The sequence below is a fragment of the Micropterus dolomieu genome, linkage group LG04 (assembly GCF_021292245.1).
Source record: "Micropterus dolomieu isolate WLL.071019.BEF.003 ecotype Adirondacks linkage group LG04, ASM2129224v1, whole genome shotgun sequence".
Taxonomy (NCBI): Eukaryota; Metazoa; Chordata; class Actinopteri; order Centrarchiformes; family Centrarchidae; genus Micropterus; species Micropterus dolomieu.
The window spans coordinates 22,961,872-22,982,712 of record NC_060153.1 but is presented as its reverse complement, the minus strand read 5'-3'; the positions used below and the strand labels follow the sequence as shown (position 1 = coordinate 22,982,712).

Genomic DNA, 20,841 nt, shown 5'->3' with positions numbered 1-20,841 from the left:
ATACTTATTGACATCGATTGATATGAAACTTTTTATCATGATTTTTTGGCCATATCGTCCAGCCCTAACACATACACATAATGTTCTTTCTGATTATGTTATCTCAGCCAAAATGATCTACATGAAAATAAACCTAATGCATACTTGGCAAAATAAGGGGAAAAAAATAATGATTAATTTCATTATTGAATAATCTGAAACTTATTTTCTCAGTTTTTCTTAGGTCTACAAAATGTCACAAAACATAGAAAAATGCCTTTCACAATTTCTTGAAGCCTAAAGGTTACACACCAATAGTTCTTGTTTTGTCCAAACCCAAAGATAATCAGTTTACTGTCATAGACTACTGCTGTAAATATATTCTATCAAGCACTATCCAGCGTAACTTTATCAATTGTTGCCCTGTCCCAAGTTTTAAGGATTGAGTAAAGCTGAGATTGAACAATAATGACTAAAGATACATAAGAAATGACTATATAGAAGGTAGTCTGATAAAACTAGACTATTCTAGACTATGAATGCAGTAAAGCAGTTGTCTGACCTCTGCCACTCAGGCCATGTCGTGTGCCAATGAGGTGGTGTCCTATGAAATCGTCCTCTCCATCACGAGACTAATCAAGAAGTATGGCAAAGAGCTGCAGGTGGTCACCTGGGACATCCTGCTGGGAATCATAGAGCGACTGCTGCAGCAGATCCAGGTACACACATACAGTATATAATGCGCACACACACACACACACACACAGAGTAAAATACCAATTCTTTTCTGAGCAAGTAGCGTGTCACATCTGTCTTCACAGACAATAGGCAGTGCGGAGTTGAAGGTCATCGTGTATGAGCTGCTGACCACAGTAGAGGAGCTATATGAGCAGAACGGTTACCACGGCTCAACAGAGAAGTTCTTCAGTCTGGTGGAGAAATGTGCTGACAAAAGACCTGTTAGTGTTGTTGAGATTCCATCCCTTGGTGTCATGCTGTCATTTGATCTTCATACATACTGCTGCTACGTTTCTAATCTTAATCTTTTGTGTGTGTGTGACAGGATGCTTCAGTGCTGACCCTCATCTCCTACAGGGCCCAGTCTATCCAGCCAGCCAAGGACGGCTGGATTCAGAGCCTTCACCGCCTCATGGAGAAATTCTTCAGGTAGGAAGCACAGAAAGATCTTAATGGTAATGATATGGTAATGAAATCGAACGCCTCAGTGACCAGGTTTTGATTTTTCTTTGTGTTCCTCTTGTTGATCATCGCGATTGCTGTCTGGTTCCAAAGGAATGAGACTCGCAGTGTAATAAGGATCAAAGTGCTTCATATCCTGTCCTTTGTTCTCAATACCAACCGACAACTCTACGAGGTCAGTACGCACGCATACAGTCACATTTGCATCCTGTTTTGCTGCTGTGCACTGATGTGTGGTTTTTAACGTGTGGATGTTTGTTTTGATTCGATTTGATCAGATATATGTCATTCAAATCCAACAAGATAAAACTCTTTGTCTTGTTTCCTCATTGACTGGTTGCAGGATGAGTTGATTGAAATGGTAGTGATCCCCCAGATCAATGGGATAGCTGAAGACCGGGACCTGGCCGTCAGAAAACAGGCCACCCAGCTACTGGTGGATCTCGCTGAGGGCTGCAACACACACCACTTCAACAGCCTGCTGGACATCATTGAGCGGGTACATCAAGCTCACACATCAAGCTCACACATACACAGATGCTCACATTGTCTCAATTTTACCCTCATTAAGTCCTTTAGTTCTGTCCATTCCAGTCATGATGAGATCATTTTTGTTGTGTTTGTCTCTGTGTAGGTGGCAAGTCGCTCTCTGGTGTGTCCAGGGCCCCTAGAGATTCCTGAGAGAGACCCTACAGCAGAGTCTCCTATGGAGGATGTCAGGACTGCTATACTGGGCCTGCTGGAAATCCTGCAGGTACACACATGCAAATATTGAAGGCTAGATTCAAAAAAGTGACCAAGCAAGAGACCTTTTAAAAAGATCTGAAACACTTTGTGTCCTATAAACTTAATATCTTTTGATATTTGGAAACTTCTTAAATTGGCCGTCAGCATAAAGAACCAAAAGTGTATTATCAGTGATTTTTAAAGAAGCGTGTTTACTGATATTAATGCAGTCTGCATGGTTCGACCCTTACTGGTTAGTGAGCTAAATCCACTTCAACAACCTTCTTTGGATATAAACAAAAGGTTCATGCAGCACCCAAAAAAGACAAAAAAAGATTTATTGACACACAAAAACAATAAGTAAATGTAAAGTGTAAGTTATTAATATTGTATAATCCTATTGATTTAATATCAACTTATCTTTATCTTTTAACATAAGATGATCAAGTTATGGGGAAAGAAAATGGACTCAAAACGTTTTTTCCTGGGTTGCAATTGAGAAAAGTGTTTCTCTGAGTATTTGTGAATCTGGGAGAAACGTATCTGGTGATAAACCTCCATCTCTTTCTCTCCTGGCAGAGCAAGCTTTACAGCCTGCCAGCCAGCCATGCTAGTCGTGTGTACGAGTTGCTCATCAGCCACCTTCAGCTTCACTACAAGAACAAGTACTGTTCAGTTATCGCTTCCAGTATTAGGCTACAGGTAAGAGGGATTCTTTTTCCTCTGCATATTTGTGTATCTCTTACTCCATTTGTTTATGTGTAGGCCTGTTGACTTCTTTTTCTTTTAACTTCTTATTCTCTCCTTCAGGTGTTTGACTTCTTCCTGATGATGCGAGCGGACTCGCTTCACCGTCTCGGTGTCCCCAACAAAGACAGGGCCATGAGGTTCAGCCCTTACTGCTACTGTGACACAGGGTGAGGAGTCGCGCGTACCACTTTTTGCAACAGCTCTTACCTGCATCTGTTTTGCTTATTATCATCCAGTCATCTAAATATGAACTATTAACTGTGTCTTTTGTTGCCAGGGAGTCAGAGAAGCGTGTGAGTGAAAAGAAGCCCGCAGGTTCAACATCTCCTCCTGCCGGCAGTCCCGCTCCCCCCGTTGCACCACCTGCTACGACAGCCTCCATACGCTCAGCCTACCTGCCCTATGCACCTGCCTTTGGTGTTCTCCTGCAGTGCCTCAAGATGGTACACATACACATAAATATTACATCCAACACACAGATAGGTGGCATGCATGGAGTACAATGTCTCTGTCAAAACTGTATCTGCTATTTCTTGTATCACTAATGCTCCAGGGTTTTGTAGCAAATGACTCTTCACACCACACAGATACACTTCTAACAGATGATTTTATCTTTAAAGAGATCAGACATGGTTATTTTTCTCTTGTAGGAGACAGATTGGAAGGTGCTGAAGCTGGTTCTCGACAAGCTGCCGTGGACGCTGCAGTACAAAGTGCTGTTGCTGACGTCGCCGTGCAGCCTGGACCAGCTCTGCTCTACACTGTGCTGCATGGTAGTTCAAATGAAGACAGTGCATATAAACATATACTTACAAGTCTGCACACATGTGAATTTGCTTGTGTCCACATGACCAAATGCCACTATATGTTGCTAATTTCTTCGCCGATGTGCTCGTAGGTGACAGATCGGCTGATCTCAGAGCGCTTGAAGAAGACCCCTGAGGGGTTTTCCCGCACTGATGTTCAGCTGGCAGTGGTTCCTGTCCTCACAGCGATCACCTCCTACCATAACTACCTGGAGCAGTCGAGACAGGTACAAACGATAGTCTGTAGAAAGTAATAGTCTGGTTTCTAGGATGTTTTGAAGTTTGCATGTTGGGTTTACTGACTATCTAGTCAGATGTTTGGAGCCAGAACATCCACATGTGTGCTATGATGTCCCAGTATAGCTGGTGTCTGTATGCCACACACCACCTTATCTCTCTGATTTACTAGCCCCTCCACACATACACAGGGGCTGTAATTTCCATGGAAACAGTCCACACAACTGGAATGACGTTAGATAATTTCATTTCCATTCTATAGAGAGAGCTGGTTCAGTGCCTCGAGACCGGCCTCATTTACCGCTGTGCCAAACAGTGTGTGGTGGCGCTTACAATGTGCACCGTGGAGATGCCTGACATCATGATCAAGCTCCTCCCCGCTCTTATCGTCAAGCTCACCCACATCTCCGCCACCGTGGCCATGGCGTCTCCTATGCTCGAGTTCCTCTCCAGTGAGCACCAAAAGCTTTTCTGAAAATGTCTTTAACATCATTGAATGTTCAAGATCAGTCAGTCACATCAAAGTTTTCTGTCACAGAAAAAGGAAGTGTTTGGTTAGACGTGTTCTTTCTTTTTATTCTGTTTTAATAGGTCTGGTGCGCCTGCCCCATCTGTATGCCAACTTTGTAGCTGAGCAGTATGTCAGTGTGTTTGCCATCTCTCTACCCTACACTAACCCTTCCAAGTAAGTGCTCACATACACACGGGCACGTGTATATTCTCAGATGCACAGACACATTCTGACCTGTTTCTCCCATTCCCGTTAGGTTCAACCAGTACATTGTGTCGCTGGCCCACCATGTGATCGCCATGTGGTTCATACGCTGCAGACTCCCCTTTCGCAAGGACTTTGTTCAGTATATCACAAAGGTTTGTCTTCCTGTTTTTATGACTTTTATTTTGAAATATAACATCAGCACTGACCATCTTGTGATGGGATCGCATCAGCCACGAAGACAAATTGGTGTGTATGGTGCAATGAAACACATGACACAACAGATGTGAGATTGTCGAGATTGTCAGTGCCCCTTCCCTACCTCCTACCCCCCTGCTTCCAGCGCCTATGCTCGGACCACACCCATCTTAGAATTCTTTCATTTCGATCTTTACACACCTGTAAAGTTTGGTGACTGCATCTTGCACAGTTGTGACGTGTGGTAATTCCCGCTACAGTGGGTGTCTTCTGGAGCACATTTTGACATGATGACTGACACGCACTTACTCAAAATTGTGAAAACAATACCAACCGTGCTGTTGCAACTGGTAATTAGTCCGTCTCCAAACTCAGAACTTCTCCAATTTTCCATTCCCAGCCCACACAAACACATAAACAATACACATACAGAGAAAAAGAGAAACTATGCAATGCTAAGAGAAAGTATAAAAGCATAACTCAGGGAAAATAAAATCAGTGTGCTTTCACCTCATCCTTTTGCTTACGCATTTATAAAAGAAAGTTTCATATTTGAGGAAATATTTTCTTTTATGTGCAGTAACCTTTCCTAACTGTCTCACCCACTCCTGGAAATCGAGGGGCTCTATGCACTGTTCAGTTACTGAGAATAATTTGTAGTCTACTCAGTATTCAATAATACCTTTTTAAAGGAATAATTATACAGAATACATTTTGGGAAAATGTGCCTTTTTGCTTACATTAGAAGATATGTTTGTGTGGTAGATGTGAAGCTGGAGCCAGCTTAGCATATAGACTGGAAGCAGGGAGAACCCTTGAGTCTCACTGGTACCCTGAGGACTCTCGTCTACATAACCTATCGGGGTCCAGTAGTAACCATGTGAAATTTAAATCTTATGAGCTTTACACTTTACATTAACTTAATTTAATTTAGTTTTTCAGTTTTGCTTGAGATTCACACTTTTTGTCTGTGTCTTCAGGGTTTACGCTCCAATGCTCTGCTGCCATTCGACGACGGTCACGAGCAAAGTTCATTTCGTGCCCGAAGCACCAGCCTCAATGAACGGCCTAAGAGGTAAAGCTTACATACAGACACATCTGCAAGTGGTGACGTACAAACCAGCAGCACCACACACTGACCATTGTGTAAGACGGTTTGGGGTTGCCAAGGTAACAGGGGACTCAGCATGACTGCTACTGTGGCGTGATCGTCGCAATGACTCCTCTCAGGTTGCCATGGTGCTCATTCGTTCATTTTATTTATTGTTTATGCTTTTTACATTTGTTGTTTTTCTGCCACGATTTATTTTTTTTAATCCAAAATTCACTTCTCATATTACTGACATACAAGGGGTAGACAAAATAATATGAACACCTGTATAACATAATGTAATCTAAGGCCACACTCCTGCAGTTTGTGTAGTTGTGGATTAAATTATATTGTCCAGGTGTTTGCATTACTACCGTTGTGTCTACCACTTGTAACATACATGGCGATGGCAAGAGGAAAGGCTTTCAGAGGTTGCTTTCTTGCCATCTGACTGTTTGTAACCACAGTGCATACAGACTTTACATGTACACAAAAAGAAATACACACTGTCTTTCACACAGAGGTGTAAGGAAGCTTTTCTCAGCAAGGCGTCATTCTCATCTGTACATGGTGTGAATGTTTGTCGGTTGTCCATGTCTTAGTCTACGCAACAACCTACGATAAAAACACCCAAAGTAACTCATTAAAAAACACAGTAATCACAGAGAGAAGGAGGGGACTGAACAAATGTTTAACCAGCTAAGACTCAGCAGACTAACTGGGCTGTGTCGCCAACTGAAAATAGGACTAAAAGGAAAGGATTTAGCTGTCTTTATATTGTCTGGGTGTTTCAGTTTGGACAGAGAGCTCTTCAAAAATGACCTGGGGACACCAGTGTGGTAGTGTGTTCACACACTGCTTAGTCTATATTCAGAATTAATCTCCTTGTTAAAATAATACTTCTACAGTGCATATTTCGAGGACCCAAAACAACTATAAAAAGTAATCAATGTTGTTTGAGACCACGCTGCACCCTCTTTGTGTAAGTCCTCTAAATCTTGTTTCAGTCCCCACACCTGATGGTTTATTTCAGAACCTCGTAACACTCTTGTTTCCGTTGCAATCAAGCACACCCCCCGTTACAGCTCTTCATAGAGATACACGGTGCCTCTACTAACATCAGTTTCTATTGATTTTTCCATATCAGCTCTTTTTCAAACTCACTTTCAGTGTTTCATATTGTGTTATCATTCATCCAGTGACGTGACCTGTCCTTGTGCTGCTCACTACCCACTGTTAGGTTGGAGTGCTGCCTGTCAGATTTCATATGAATAATTTATGAAGGTTATTTTTCTTTTTTCCTATTCAGCCTTTTCTCACAAATGCAACATTCACTTTATAAGATGAGGTCATGGAAAACAAAATTTACTGAGGATGTTCCAAAAACCTTTCTTACCTTTTAAGTCTATTGAACTACCAGTAAGTACAATTATTAGTCTTGTCTAGTCCTTCATTGGCTCCCTCAGAGAAGTTAGTCCAGACTTGCTGTGCTCCAACCCTCAGGTCTAACCCAGCATTTAATTTTCAGTTGGATGAGTCATTGTTTTAACTTCCATTATGTCAAGCCTGTGCTGAGTCCATCCCTACTATTTTACTTCTTCTGTAATAGTCCTTGGCTTCACTCTGTACCTGCTGTGTGAAATAATGTTTATTTTGTTGCTCTCCTGAAGACTTTCTGTGTGTATTTTCTTTTCCGAGTTCAGAAGCTGTTTACCCTCTGCTGTAGCTTGTCTTTTCCTATTTATTTTAATGTTTATCCTTTTTGTTAATCCTCTTTTCCTTACTCCGCTCTTCTGTAATCTGATTCATAGTGTTCACTGCTGTTAATTTTCACCTTGTTTTGTTTTTCTTTCAATTCTTCATTTGACCTCTCCCCTGGCTCCTGCGATTGGGTGCTGCGTTGTGGTTGTGGTTTTGGGGGGTGGTCGGGTCATCCTGGATCCTTCCTACATTGTTCCTGGCCCCTTCCTTCACCTGTGACCTCTGACCTATGTGGCCCTTTCCTCTGTACCCTGCCCCCTTTCCATGGCATATGCCCTTTGGTCACCTGCTCATGTTACTCTGGTGCTCTGACCGTGATTCCTGCTGTCTCCTGCTGTACCTCCACACACCGCACTCTCCCCCCACATTCCCAAACCACCGCCACCCTCACGATGACCCACCACATTACTGCCCACTGCCACCTTATCGCCAACCCGGGTCCGTTCCCCTTGCTCTTGGGTACTCATCACCGCCCAGTCTGCGGGCAGCAAAAGTGGCGAAGGCGGCAGCGGCGGTAGCCAATAGCAGCAGCTCGCCAGTTAAAGAGCTGAGGGACCTGTCAGCAATGGACGCTTTCCGCTCCCGCAGCATCAGTGTCTCCGAACATGCGGTCCGCAGGTTAGAGAAGAGCCTTCTGGGTAACCAAATAAAAAAACAACAACCCAAACACTTGATGCTTCCTCCATGGGATGGGTGATGGGGACTAGGATCATTGTCATGTGGGTCCGTTGGGCGGGTGATGGGTGGTTTGTTGTCAGGGACACCTGGAGAGGGTAGTGCATGTTGGAGAAACATTTGTGTGTCGACCTTTTGGTTTGTTTTGGGCTGCGGTCATACACGTGCTGTTTTAGGTTTGGTTTTTATGATTTGCTTTTGCATGCAGTGTTTTCAGAAGACATCGGAAAACACTTTTTTCTGTTGGATTTTGCACTAACAAAGATTTTGCTTTTATTTTCATTTAATTTTAAGTTGCCTTTGGTTTGATTTTGTTTTTGCTGGGTGTACTGCTGACTGGTTTTGATTGGCCTAAAAGCAAATGAATGGCAGGAGGGACTGGTGTAAAGCATGTGTATCCAAAGTGACGGGATCTTATCCTGATCAACCGCAACATACAACTCTGCCTTCCTTTTCCTGGTGGGAGGGCACTTCTGCTTCCTCGGCCAGTGACAGGGACAACAACTTTGTTTGCCTGCTTGACATAGTTTTGTTTTGCTCCACTCACAAACATACACTTTTCTGCTATGACCATGGCAATCTCCTATTGTGGGATTTTAGGACTAGCCGGCTGATGTGAACTTTTAATGAATGTTTGAGTATAGACTCAAATCATTCATATCAACACACACAAACACACACACACACACACACACACACACACCACTGACTTATCTTCATACTTTTATGCTTATCTCTGCTTGGCTGACTTTCTCAAATGACAGACAGATGAATGATCTAACATTGCAGTTGTCAGATGTGGCTGTTGTGCAACTATATTGATTATGTCATACCCCTCCTGCCCAAAAGATGGCAGTAAAAGCCCAGTACTTGAATGTTTGAAACTACTATATATTGTATTTAATTACTGTAACATTGAACTCGATCACACTAAACAGCTGCAGTGTAGATCTGTTTAACCTGCTTCAACTGCTAAATGGCTGCAAATCTGTTTTCTCAGACCGCTGGTTTTGTGTCTCTTGAATGGTAACACCTGAGTGACGAGTAAGACTGGTGGACACTTGTTTTACTTCAGACAACATGACCATGTTTAAGGCGACATTTGTTAATAATCTAAACTCTTTAATTAAGTTCGCATAATTTGTCTATCGCAATACATTTTGTTTTAGTCTTTGTTTTTAGTCAAGCTCATGTTGTGCCGCTCACACGTCTATACTGAAAGGTGTACTGAAGAAAAGCAAAGCATTGAATTCTCATGAATGCCCTAATATTCAGCTTTATTTTGGATTGTGTATTTGAAATGAAATAAAGCGTAATAGAGAAAGCACTGAACAGCACACTGTTTCAGTCGTGAGTGTTTCATGGTCATGTTTTTTGGCGTACACTAGTTTCCACTAGACACTGAAGTGAAAAAATTAATCATTGTCAGTGGAAGAATGGTAAGTACAAAATGTGTGTAATAGTTATGTAGTCACATGCTGGGACTTGGTATGAGTGAGAGATTTCTTCTTGCTTCTTAAGACAGGACAGTGCATCTGTACAGCTGTATTTTATTTTTTTGTTGTTGTTTTTTATTTTTTTAAATCTCTCATATTTAAACCTCAGATTTACAAATTTTTTAACTGTGTGTATAGATTTCTATTTTTAAAACATTTAATTTGCGTTCGTGAACATACTTGAATTGGATTTTACACTGAGGATGTAATCTTGTAGATGTATGAAACCATGACAACATGCATTTCCAGTTGAGATTGATTCCAGTCAGACAGCCCTCCCTCCACTATTATACTGTCTTATATAAACTGCAAACTGGGGCTGACATGAAGTTAAAAAAATTTAGATCTGCCAAGGACAGATGTTCCTCTTGCATCACTCTCAATTCATTCTTTTCATAGTTTGTTTCTGCCTCATTTGTTTTAGTATTTGTTCCTTTATGTACATTTTCCTTGGTTTTCTTTATGGTTCTGTCAGAATGATGCATGAAAACAATCTACCTGCCTTGTATACTCCCCACTGTGATGAGCAGTCATCGCAGTTGGAAGCAGAGTGTTCAGTTATTTTGAGAGTGTTTACTTCTGAGCAGCAAGCCACTTGTGTCTTCATTTTGACTGAATACACATCCACTATCTTTTCAGCCCTGATTGAGACTGATGTTAACTCTGTAAAGGTGCTTTTAACCTGATTTGCCTGTAGAGCAGGCAGTAATGGTTGTGGATGCAAGATGCTGCTCACTCTGCAGTGAATACTAATAAAGAGACTTGGCTGCAGCACACATTCCCTCATGCACAGCTTCTACATGTGGCTTACTTAGCATCAATACAGTGTAGATCCCTTCAGCTTCCTTATTTACATTTAGGGAAATAACCAATGTGATAGCACAGCTGAAGAGGCCACTTATACCATGTCCCAGTGTGTGCCTGTGTTTTTAATTGTCTGCTATCTGCATATAAATGCTTGCTTTGCATGTGATATAGAGAGAATGTGAACGTTGTGATTGTGATTTTTATGATGATTTTTATGATTCTTGCATGTCTCTGTGTTCCTGATTTACATGTTAAATATATATCTGGAGCCTCCCTTTTCCTCAGCTGCCCTTCTCGCTGATGTTTAACCTTTTCTCTGTTTCGTCCTGTAGGATGCACACCTCAACCACCACCTGCAGTCTGGGCTCCGCTGATGAAAACGCGGTGACTCAGGCAGACGAGGGGCTGAAGACGGTCCACCTGGAACTCACGGAGACCTGTCTTGACATGATGGCACGATATGTCTTTTCCAACTTCTCAGCCCTGCCGAAGAGGTTAGCAAGGAGTTGTTTATTATATTTGTTTGTTTTTATGGTTGTTTGCACTTCACAGTGGTGATTTTTGTAAAAAGATCTGAGAGAGGCTGTGGTAGTCATAACTTTGACTTTTTTTTGTCCTCTTAGGTCTCCCATTGCAGAGTTCCTTTTGGCGGGGGGCCGCAGTATGACCTGGTTGGTGGGCAACAAGCTGGTGACCATAACCACCAGTGGAGGGGTCAGAACGCAAGCGCTGCTGGGTCTGGATATGGCCGAACGACTGGGAGGAGGAGGGGAAATGACAAGGTGAGCCACACACACACACACTCTGATTTTTAGCCAGTGGCTTTAGGGATGCCAAGGTCTGTCTGTGTGAAATATCTCAACAGCTATTGGATGGACTGCCATGATATTTAAACCAGACATTCATGTTCCAATGAGGATCAATCCTAATGATTCCCTGTCATGATCAGGTCAACATTTGTAGTCCAGTAATTTAGTTTATGACCATATACCTGCAGAACTGCTAATTAGCACATGTTATCATTCTCATCAACCTAAACTAAGAATGTGAACACGGTAAACATTATACCTACTAAACATCAACATGTTAGAATTGTAATTGTGGGGATGTTAGCATGCTAATGTTAGCATTTAGCTCAAAGCACCGATGTGCCTAAGTACAGCCTCACAGCCTAGCATCAGTGTAGTCTCTGTAGTCTTGTGGCTGCTTTGTAATCATTTCTCTTTCCTGGTCCTGAAGGTCAGATCCATCACTGCACACTAGAATAACCAAAGAGGCTCCAGCCAAACTGGAGTCACAGTCAAGCCAGCAGCACAACAGAGCCACACGCATACGGGTCCGCTCCATGTCAGGTAATAAAAATATTCAGCAGCTTGGCAGATAACACTTGGCCTCAGGACTTAGATCATCCCATGATACACCAGCTATATACATCTGCTATTGAAGAGAACATTTTAAAGTTTGTGGGACACTACTAACACACCTTAGACTATTTACGTTGTCATGTATAAGAATTGTTGCCAAAATCTAACAGCATTTAGCAGTTATTGCTGATTTCCAATATCCATTTTTGAAATCTCTTTTTGGAGGCAGGTAAAATCAGTTCCTGCTGTCTTGAAATGAGAAATAATCAGGTAGCTTTTATCCTCCACAGATTTGCAGCCATGCTTTTTTTCCATGCCTGCCTTTCTTATCTCTTCGCTACTCCACTCTACCACTGGTACATGTCATTTTAATGAAGATTAGTGGCATTGTTTGTCATTACTCTATATCTGATTCATAGTACATTCAAAGGAAAATGTGATGCAAAATGATGCTACTTTGTTGTAATCTTTCATACATTGATGTCTGTCTGTACTTTGTGTGCTTTGGATTTTGTGTTTGTGGATCTGAAAGACATAAGGTGTTGTAACTAGATCTTGCGGCTTATTTATTATGCAAGTGTGTATTTTAATGATGTCAATCTTTTTGGCTTTGTCAGTCACCCTGAATGTGTTTGCGTCATCCAGGTCATAGTTATCTAAGGAAGGTTAAAATCAAGGGCAACTGGACTTTTGTTTAAGATACTTGAAGACGTTTCGCTTCTCATCCAAGAGCCTTCTTCTGTTCTGACTGACTGACGTCTCTCCCAACTATTATATTTTTATATATGAATTAGGGCTGCACGATTAATCTAATCGCAATCGCGATTTTGTCATGTTCGATTACATAACTGCAAAAAATGTATGTGACCCTCTCTTCTCTGTGTGCGTTGCAGTCTGCTCATTCTCTCCGCCCACACTGGGCTCTTGCATTTGCCCCTAAAAACAGATAAGTCTACATGCAATGAGAAAAATTATTTATGAGCAGAGTGCCAGTAAATTTTAAGACAACAACCTACCATAACCCCCCTACATGCCCCGCCACTAATTGTTCAAAACATAGTCGGACTCGCCACCGGAGCACCGAGAGAAATGCCGGTGCTCCGGTCGCTCTGAGACAGAGACAGAGAGACGTTGGCCGCAGCTGAAGTGGTGAGACAGAAGAAAACAGGGAGAAGATGAGGAAGGTTTGGGTTTGGCTCACTGGCCAATTAACGTTAGCTGTATCAGAGACTTCCTATAAGGACTTTAGCTGTATCGGTGCGTGTTGTTGTTTAAAATGTTCAACTTTTCAGAGCTGATGGGCACTTTTCCTCAACCGACCAAACATAGCCTGGATGGGGCGGGACATTAAAAAAAAGTTTGATGTGCTACAGCAAGTCATTAAATGTTGAACAATATGATTATTGACAAGTTAGTAATTAGCATTAACAAATTAGACACTGAGCCTTTTGCTTGCACAAGTATTAGAAGAATAAAAACAACCCACAGAAATGAAACAGCTGTAACTGGATTTAATATTCGACTAGTGGTAAAATAGTATACTATTATATGAAATTATAATGAATATAGTATTATAGATACTAACAGTATACTGTTAACTAAACATTATACTCTTTATTTAATACACTCATGTACAGTTCCTACTCCTTAAGGTTGTGGATAGAGTCTCTGCATTAGACAGATGTACATTGAGCCGGTGCCAGTATGCCAATATTTGCTTCTTTTAGCCTCCACCTCCTCTGGAGAGCAACATGCTCCCTTGTTCTGTTTTACATCTGTTTTACTTGTTATTGTTATAAATATTGCTTATAGTTTAACTTCATTCAAGTTGAGAAATAGACTTCAAAATGTCAGTATTTCGTGCATTCCTTGATAATTAAGCAAGTAGACTCATTGTACCATTTGTTCCATTATAATCGAATTGTAATATTGTCCACAATAATCGCAACATGACTTTTTCTTCAAATAGTGCAGCCCTAATATGAATAAATATTAATATATTTGTTAAATTAATAGTACACAGAACTAAACTGAAGAAGCCTCTTGGATGAGGGGCGAAACGTCTTCAAATATCTTTTTTTTTTTTTTTAACCTTCCTTGTCTTTATGCTGATGTTTTATAATAACTAACCATGTTCTCCAAAAATCTAATCAGATGAGCTGTCAGTTTCAAACTGGCCTGAATATAAAGAGAAGAGCTGACATATAACGATAATGATGTTGACCTTCCTCTCTCTGTCCATTGCAGGCGGCCACGCTCTACGTGCCGGTCCTGCTCAGAGTCTCAGTCCTCTGGTGTCCCCCTCTGAGGGCGAGTTAGCTGCTCCGCTCTCTCCCTCCTCTGGTTCCACCCTGGATAGTCTGGGTCCTCCCTCCTCCACCTCTGCCACCCCGTCTGCTCCCCCTCCTCTCAAAGACAACCCCAGCCTGGCTGAGTTTGTTCCCATGCTCACACAGGGCTGGGCAGAGATCTTCATACGGAGACCGTCTGGTAGGAATATCACTTAGAAGAGTCCCTGCTTGCAGCTTAAGTAACACATGAAGATAATGACTACAGAAATAAAAACATTTACACAAATACAAAGGAACCTTGACGTTAACTGTGGTTATAGTCCATCTAAAGCTTATTTGTGTCTTTTGCAAGTTTATTTTCATACTTTTCTAACATGTATGGTTCCCTGGAGGAAAATGATCAGAAAGTCTCTGTCATGCTATGGTAAACTTTCATAACTAATGTAAAATTAACATGTTTTATTGGTAGTTAGTGGGCTAAAATAATCAAAAGCCCTTGTGTGGTCTTTTTACAGGTGATCGGTGGTCTAATGCATGTGTCTGTCTCTCTGTCACAGGTAACACAAGCTGGCTGATGTGTCTTGAGAACCCGCCCAGTCCCTTCTCCTCGGAGCTCGGCAACATGCCGCTGCAGGAGCTCTCCACAGTCCTCATGGCCATGGAGGGAGTGAAGGAACCTCCTACCGAGACAGCCAGCGCTCCAGCCAGCACTGCTGCTCCTGCACCAGCCCCTGTCTCTGAGCCCCTAATCCAAACACAGAGCAGTTTTGGAGGGAAGGCAAACTTGATCCAGCGCTCCAACACTGGTGAGTGACAGTCTGAGCAGAGAGAGTCATTGGTTGTTGTCATTGATCAATGCAGTTAAGTTATTTGTCCCACAAACAATGTCATCCTATTATCAGTAAAATAAACACATCCACAATATTTAGCTACAGAACAGAAAATCATTATGGACTAAAATATGTAATGTTACGCATGAACGCATCCTTCCTGTCTGCCTGAATGCCCGTCCTTGGTCCCCTTTAATGGACTGAGCTAAGAGCCAAATTGCCTGTAAATACTCTATTTGAACCTGAAGGTGATAAAAGGCCACATTGAATTTGCTCAGGTCAGTGATTGTCAAAGATAACTGCTTTGACATGTTTTTTTGCCTGGTGTCCTATGCTTGTCCCGGTGTCCTCTCTTGCCCTTGCACCTGCCTCCAGTTATACATCTTTGCATTTTCTCATTATTTACCTCATCAACTCCTATTTTTTTCTTCCTGTCAAAAATGTTTCTTTTCTCATTACCTTTAAGAGTTTTTCCCTTGTTCTGATTGGTTTGTTTTCATGTTTTTTTTTTTTTGTTTTTTTTTTTATCCTCACCACCATGCTGGTTTGTGATTGGATGCGATGTGTTATGTGGCGTCATGTGCTACCGACCTGTGCTCTGACATCCCGCCTGCAGTGGGTGGCTCGCTCTGGTCTCTGGGTTTGGGCTCTGTCCCCCCAGGCCCTCCAGCCCCTGGCAGGTTGCACAGGAGCATTTCCTGGGCAGGTACCGTCCACCTCATGTGTGCCCATACCTCCCCCCTCCAGAAAACTCCTGGTGTAGTGTATTTCTTCTCACTTGTGCAATACAGTGGCCTGTCAGCACAAACTGAAAGTGACATTTGATCGTCACACGTCTTTCATTACAGTTTGTTAAAAATATTGGCAGAGAAATCCATACATTGTCTCATATTTGCTATTAACAGTAAAGATCTGAAGACCGAAATATTGTTTTCCCAATAAGATGTTTTAAAGGAAGAGTTTGACTTTTTGGGAAATATACTTATTTGCTTTTTTGATCAGAGGAAGATGAGATGATAGATATCCCTCTTATATCTGTCTACTCTGTTCAATATGAACGTTAGCTTAACATAAAGACTTAAAACAGGGGGAAACACTTACAGGGCAAAAAGTGCTTGAGTGGCCCAGATGGTATGCTAAACAAAGTTAACCGTCTCCTGGCTCCAGCCTCGTATATAATGGACAGCCATGTGAGTTGAATCGATCTTTTCATCTAATTCAGCACGAGTAAGTGTATTTTCCAAAATGTCAATCTTTTCCTTTATTTGCAAGTGAGAGATAACTGTTGCTGAACTTCAAAAGACCTGCTGTTTTATACCTGAATATTATGCAAGTGAAGGAATTCAGCATTTCTGCTTTACCCATCAGTCTTCTATTAAGCTGGGGGAGAGGGAGGGTCCTTGACAAGTGATGCTGAAAACTTGCCTGCACTCAGATCAATCAGTCCAATGACACCTAAAGATGGATTGTGATTCATTTAGATTCCTTCCGTGATTTGTTCTTCCTTCCTAATCATCTTCCCTAACACTAGTAGAGATACAGCGCATAACCCACTGTAAATGAACTCCCAAGTTGAACTATTAACCTTTGACCTTATGATGTTTTCAACAGAAAAAGCCCAGACCGTATCCAACTACTGTGCTCTTCCGTGCCTTACTGGTAGACCAATAGCGTGAAGACATTTTCAGAGCTGCAGTTTTGCGGGCCAATACTCCAGTGTCAAAGAGATCTGACTGACAATGCAGCTTCTTCTTTGATTGTAGGGAGAGTGTTATTATGGAGATACAGGACTGGATGGGCTGGTCTGGGCTGCTGTTGTGCAGTGTGTTCAGGCCAAGATAACCAACCAAACAGATGCATGCGCCTTGATGGAGAAATCAAGTAGCCAGATGCTGCCTGCTGCATTGATCTGTCTGGCTCTGATGTCAGTGTTTTTAGGTTGGATTGACTGAAGGTCCTGTTGGTTATGTGTTTACCTGACTGCCTTTTGAGTTTGTTAGTAAAATCTACATTCTAGAGAAGTACACAGTAAGAATCAAATGTAGCCACATTGATCAGAGTTGGTGTGTGAAGTGCTATCACAATGACTACGGCTGCAATGAAATCTTTGATGTTTGTTGTGGGAGTCTTACGCCTGTGTATGCTTTGATGTCTCTGATTGTGTTAACTAATAGTGCACAACACTGTGGTGTGTGTGTGTGTGTGTGTCTGAGGATGCTACTTGGGTTTTTGTGTATGTGTATCTACCTATAACGCACTTGGGTTGTTGCTGTGTCCTGCTGTAGACTCTGTGGTGGTGCTGGAGGAGGGGTCAGGGGTCACCACAGCACACACCCCGTCTGATTGGCCAGAGAGTGAAGAGTTTGAGCCAATCACCTCTGATCCCATCTTCATGTCTGAGAATTTAACAAAGACCCCGCCGACTGGAACGCTCAGTAGGGTAGGCAGTTGATGCACTCCTTTTTATTTCTACACACAAAGGCGCATCCAGCTTATGCTGACATGAAGTAAACAAAATAGCACGTGTACTTGAGCATGGTAAACAATAAAGACTACAGATACATATTCATTCACATGGCTTGATGTGGCTGTACTGTCTCTAACAAGTACAAGCTGTGAAAAGATGAAATTAGTATTCACAAGCATCTCCACCACTTGCTTTTGTTATTGTTGTTTACCATCCACACTCCTATTAAGTGGGTTTCCCCACCCTTGTTTCTGCATAATAAGCAGCACAGCCTGTGATCACACACCCACCGCTGTTTTTATTCTGCACATTGTTAACCATTCTGTGGTTTTGCATGTTTGCAAAACCACAAAATGGTTAATAATTTTCTCTAAAATAATCTACTACAACTATGACCCTTTATAAAGTTGTCCCTCTGCTGTTATTTTTTTAAAGCAACACCTCTAATGTTTGTCCTCCAGTCCTCCTCCACCTCCAGTCAAGATGACGAGAAGTCGACGCTGGAGGAGGTGAGCGAGGGAGCAATTCCCATTGACCAGCCCACTCTGGGACCCTCCACACCAGGTAGCCAGGGGCCCGAACTTCCCTTCCAGACCCACACTCAGTCCCAGGGCCACGGACTTAACAAGTCCAGTTCCTCTCCGGAGCTCCAAACTTTACCTGCAGCCTTCTCCAAGGCCGCTATGGAGTCCGAGACTGTGCCAGGAGACACATCATGGCCCAAAACACCTTCAGACAGCAAGCCGCAGCAGCAGCAGCAGCAGCAGCCTCATTTTGAGAAAGAGAAGGTGGAGGGAAGCACAGGAGGGGACGTTAATGGACTGGGAGGTCAGAGTCAAGGGGGTGAAAGCCCAGGTGTAGTGTCATCTCAAAGTGGAGGAGCAAGGATGAGATTAGAGTTTCCATCAGCAGTGGCGCAACCTGGAGCTGTCTCCCCGAGCGGAGGCCACCGACCCCGGGGTCACACCATCTCAGTGTCAGCCCCCTCTTCCAGGAGGGAGAGGAGGACGGACAGGGACTCGTACCACAGTCGGCCCGGGCCCAGCAACACTGAGAAGATCGCTGGACTGAGCCCCAGGTACTCCAACATATACACAAAAACACTACTGCAGCCTCTGTCGCCTGTTTCTGCCAAATAAGTGTCAGTGTATCTTCCCGATTCAGCAAACAAATTTCTGCTCGACTGCTCAGATCCCAAGTGGCAGCCTGCCAGTGAAGAAAAGTGCTGCAGCCCAGCTTGAAGTCGAAAGATTGTTTGAGATGATGAAAAAATTAAAACTGCGTCCTAAAACCTGGAATGGAACATAGTGTAAACATAGCTGTGCAGCTGTGCTTGTATTTTTATTTCGTTTCTCATATGTGTTGTAAATGCCACTTTACAAGCAATGGCAAATGTCAACATATGGGTTAGAAGCCTTGTTAATTTTGTGCTCGTGTCCAACACTTATTTTTCTCTCTGTCTACTACTTTTTGTGTCCTCTAGCTTCGTCTTTCTCCAGCTCTACCACTCTCCTTTCTTTGGGAATGAAGCCAACAAGCCGCTGCTGCTGCCCAAAACTCAAGTTAGTTGACCTCTCCGACTGACCTGGAATCTACTCCAGTGTTTTATATACAGTGTTGTTCATTGTTTTTATTTACTGTGGTAGGTGATTGACCGCGCTGTGAAGGTTCTGGACCAGATGCCTCCTTATGACACCCATAAGATCGGAGTGGTGTTTGTAGGAGCCGGTCAGGTGAGAACACAAGGACACTGATGGCTGTTTTAATTGAATAATACTGTCAGCTCATTCCTACACTCTATGACTTTACACCTTCATCCTCTCCACTCCCTCCAGGTTAACAATGAGGTTGCCATTCTATCAAACGAGTATGGTTCGAACCGCTACGCTGCCTTCCTAACAGGCCTGGGAAAATTAATCCATTTGAAAGACTGTGACCCCGACCAGATATTCCTCGGAGGGCTTGACCAGTACGGAGATGACGGAGAGTTTACCTACTGCTGGCATGACGACATCATGCAGGGTGTGTGTCTGACTAATTTGGTAATTGCTGTGTTCGATTTCCACAGCCAGTCTGCTTGTTGTTCATGAAATCCTGTCTCCACAGCTATCTTTCACATAGCCACACTGATGCCAAACAGGGAGAGCGACAAAGGCTGTTGCAACAAAAAGCGTCACATTGGCAATGATTTTGTCATGGTGGTGTACAATGACTCTGGAGAGGAGTACAAACTGGGCACCATTAAGGTACATGCGCACACACTCATACGTGTCTCTAATCTGTATATATTCAGCTCCAATCCCTTGTCTTTTCCCCCTCCTGTTAGGGTCAGTTTAACTTCGTAGAGGTCATCATAAAACCGCTGGACTATGAATGTAACCTGGTCTCACTCCAGTGCCGCAAAGGTGAGCCAATCACTGTGTTTTCTATGGTCTTGCTCCTTGCCACGCCATGTTTTGTTTTACTTTTATTCCTCCTCTTGTGCTCTCTTTTCAGACCTGGAGGGATTAGTCGACACAACAGTGGCAAAAATCGTGTCGGACCGCAACCTTCCACTCCTAGTCAGGCAGATGGCTCTCCATGCAAATGTAAGTCTTCTTCTTATCTCTACCTCTCACACCTAGTCATACATACACACTCAGACAGACATGTACTTCCCTCCTCTTTGTCTACCCGCAGATGGCCTCTTTGGTCCATCAGTACAGAGCCAACCCCTCTGATGCCTACGCCTCTAAGTGGTTAGCAAGATTACGACACATTAAGAGGATCAGGACTAGGGTAAGGAAGCACACAAATGAAGAAATGGTTTCCTTTCATCACTGCCACTGCCTTCACTTCATAATATTTTCAATTTCCCCTCATAAATTTCACCCATCTTGCCGCCTCTCTGTTCTGGCTCAGGCCCAGGAAGACATTCAGTCTCGCTCCACTCCCGGCATCTCTCTGACGCAAGGACACACTCAGCAGAACAAGTCGTTTCAGCAGAGCAGTCCAGCAGCAAACCAAGAAGTCTCCGGGCAAAGGAAAAGACTTGTATCAACAGTGGATGATTTCACAGATTTTGTGTGATTAAATTTCTTGTCCTGGCAGACACACAACCACAGACATGCACACACCTGCCTTAGAGCTGAGGTGAGTTTACTTTCACCTCTCTGTCTGGGAGAATTTAGGATGACATACTGATTTTGATTTAGAACCATTTGGGACTTTACAGGAAAACTTGAGAGCGTTATGGTATCAAAGGCTTATTTTGTGATTAAGTATTGATATGTGTAGACGGTAATTTCTGCATATTTTTCGAAATTTTTTGAAATGCTAAGGCTTTGCACTTTTTAGGTCTAATCATGATGTTTCTGATGTGCAACATGAGATGAGTAAAGTTGTACAGAACACTACATTCAAGAGCAGGGTGTGTAAATATGTGTGGAATAAAAAACGCATTAAAAAGC

General features: G+C 42.7%; 1 protein-coding gene across 3 annotated transcripts in view; it reads left to right on the top strand.

Annotated features, from left to right (window-relative positions):
* tsc2 (TSC complex subunit 2) overlaps positions 1-20,841 on the top strand; it is a 27,604-nt gene extending 6,763 nt beyond the window's left edge. For 2 of the 3 annotated variants that reach the window (XM_046046450.1, XM_046046451.1), the window contains exons 11-41: positions 555-698; positions 801-938; positions 1,043-1,146; positions 1,273-1,354; positions 1,523-1,678; positions 1,814-1,933; positions 2,485-2,607; positions 2,716-2,822; positions 2,933-3,098; positions 3,306-3,428; positions 3,554-3,688; positions 3,961-4,150; positions 4,290-4,383; positions 4,466-4,568; positions 5,592-5,686; positions 7,940-8,080; positions 10,773-10,934; positions 11,064-11,222; positions 11,680-11,792; positions 14,052-14,294; positions 14,653-14,901; positions 17,211-17,365; positions 17,854-18,470; positions 18,876-18,954; positions 19,039-19,125; positions 19,228-19,414; positions 19,499-19,638; positions 19,719-19,797; positions 19,889-19,980; positions 20,072-20,170; positions 20,294-20,841. In XM_046046450.1, coding sequence (XP_045902406.1) covers positions 555-698; positions 801-938; positions 1,043-1,146; positions 1,273-1,354; positions 1,523-1,678; positions 1,814-1,933; positions 2,485-2,607; positions 2,716-2,822; positions 2,933-3,098; positions 3,306-3,428; positions 3,554-3,688; positions 3,961-4,150; positions 4,290-4,383; positions 4,466-4,568; positions 5,592-5,686; positions 7,940-8,080; positions 10,773-10,934; positions 11,064-11,222; positions 11,680-11,792; positions 14,052-14,294; positions 14,653-14,901; positions 17,211-17,365; positions 17,854-18,470; positions 18,876-18,954; positions 19,039-19,125; positions 19,228-19,414; positions 19,499-19,638; positions 19,719-19,797; positions 19,889-19,980; positions 20,072-20,170; positions 20,294-20,461 — 4,650 coding nt within the window. In that variant the 3' untranslated portion in view covers positions 20,462-20,841. The remainder of the gene's footprint in view (positions 1-554; positions 699-800; positions 939-1,042; positions 1,147-1,272; positions 1,355-1,522; positions 1,679-1,813; positions 1,934-2,484; positions 2,608-2,715; positions 2,823-2,932; positions 3,099-3,305; positions 3,429-3,553; positions 3,689-3,960; positions 4,151-4,289; positions 4,384-4,465; positions 4,569-5,591; positions 5,687-7,939; positions 8,081-10,772; positions 10,935-11,063; positions 11,223-11,679; positions 11,793-14,051; positions 14,295-14,652; positions 14,902-17,210; positions 17,366-17,853; positions 18,471-18,875; positions 18,955-19,038; positions 19,126-19,227; positions 19,415-19,498; positions 19,639-19,718; positions 19,798-19,888; positions 19,981-20,071; positions 20,171-20,293) is intronic. The other variant, XM_046046452.1, reaches the window with a different exon arrangement.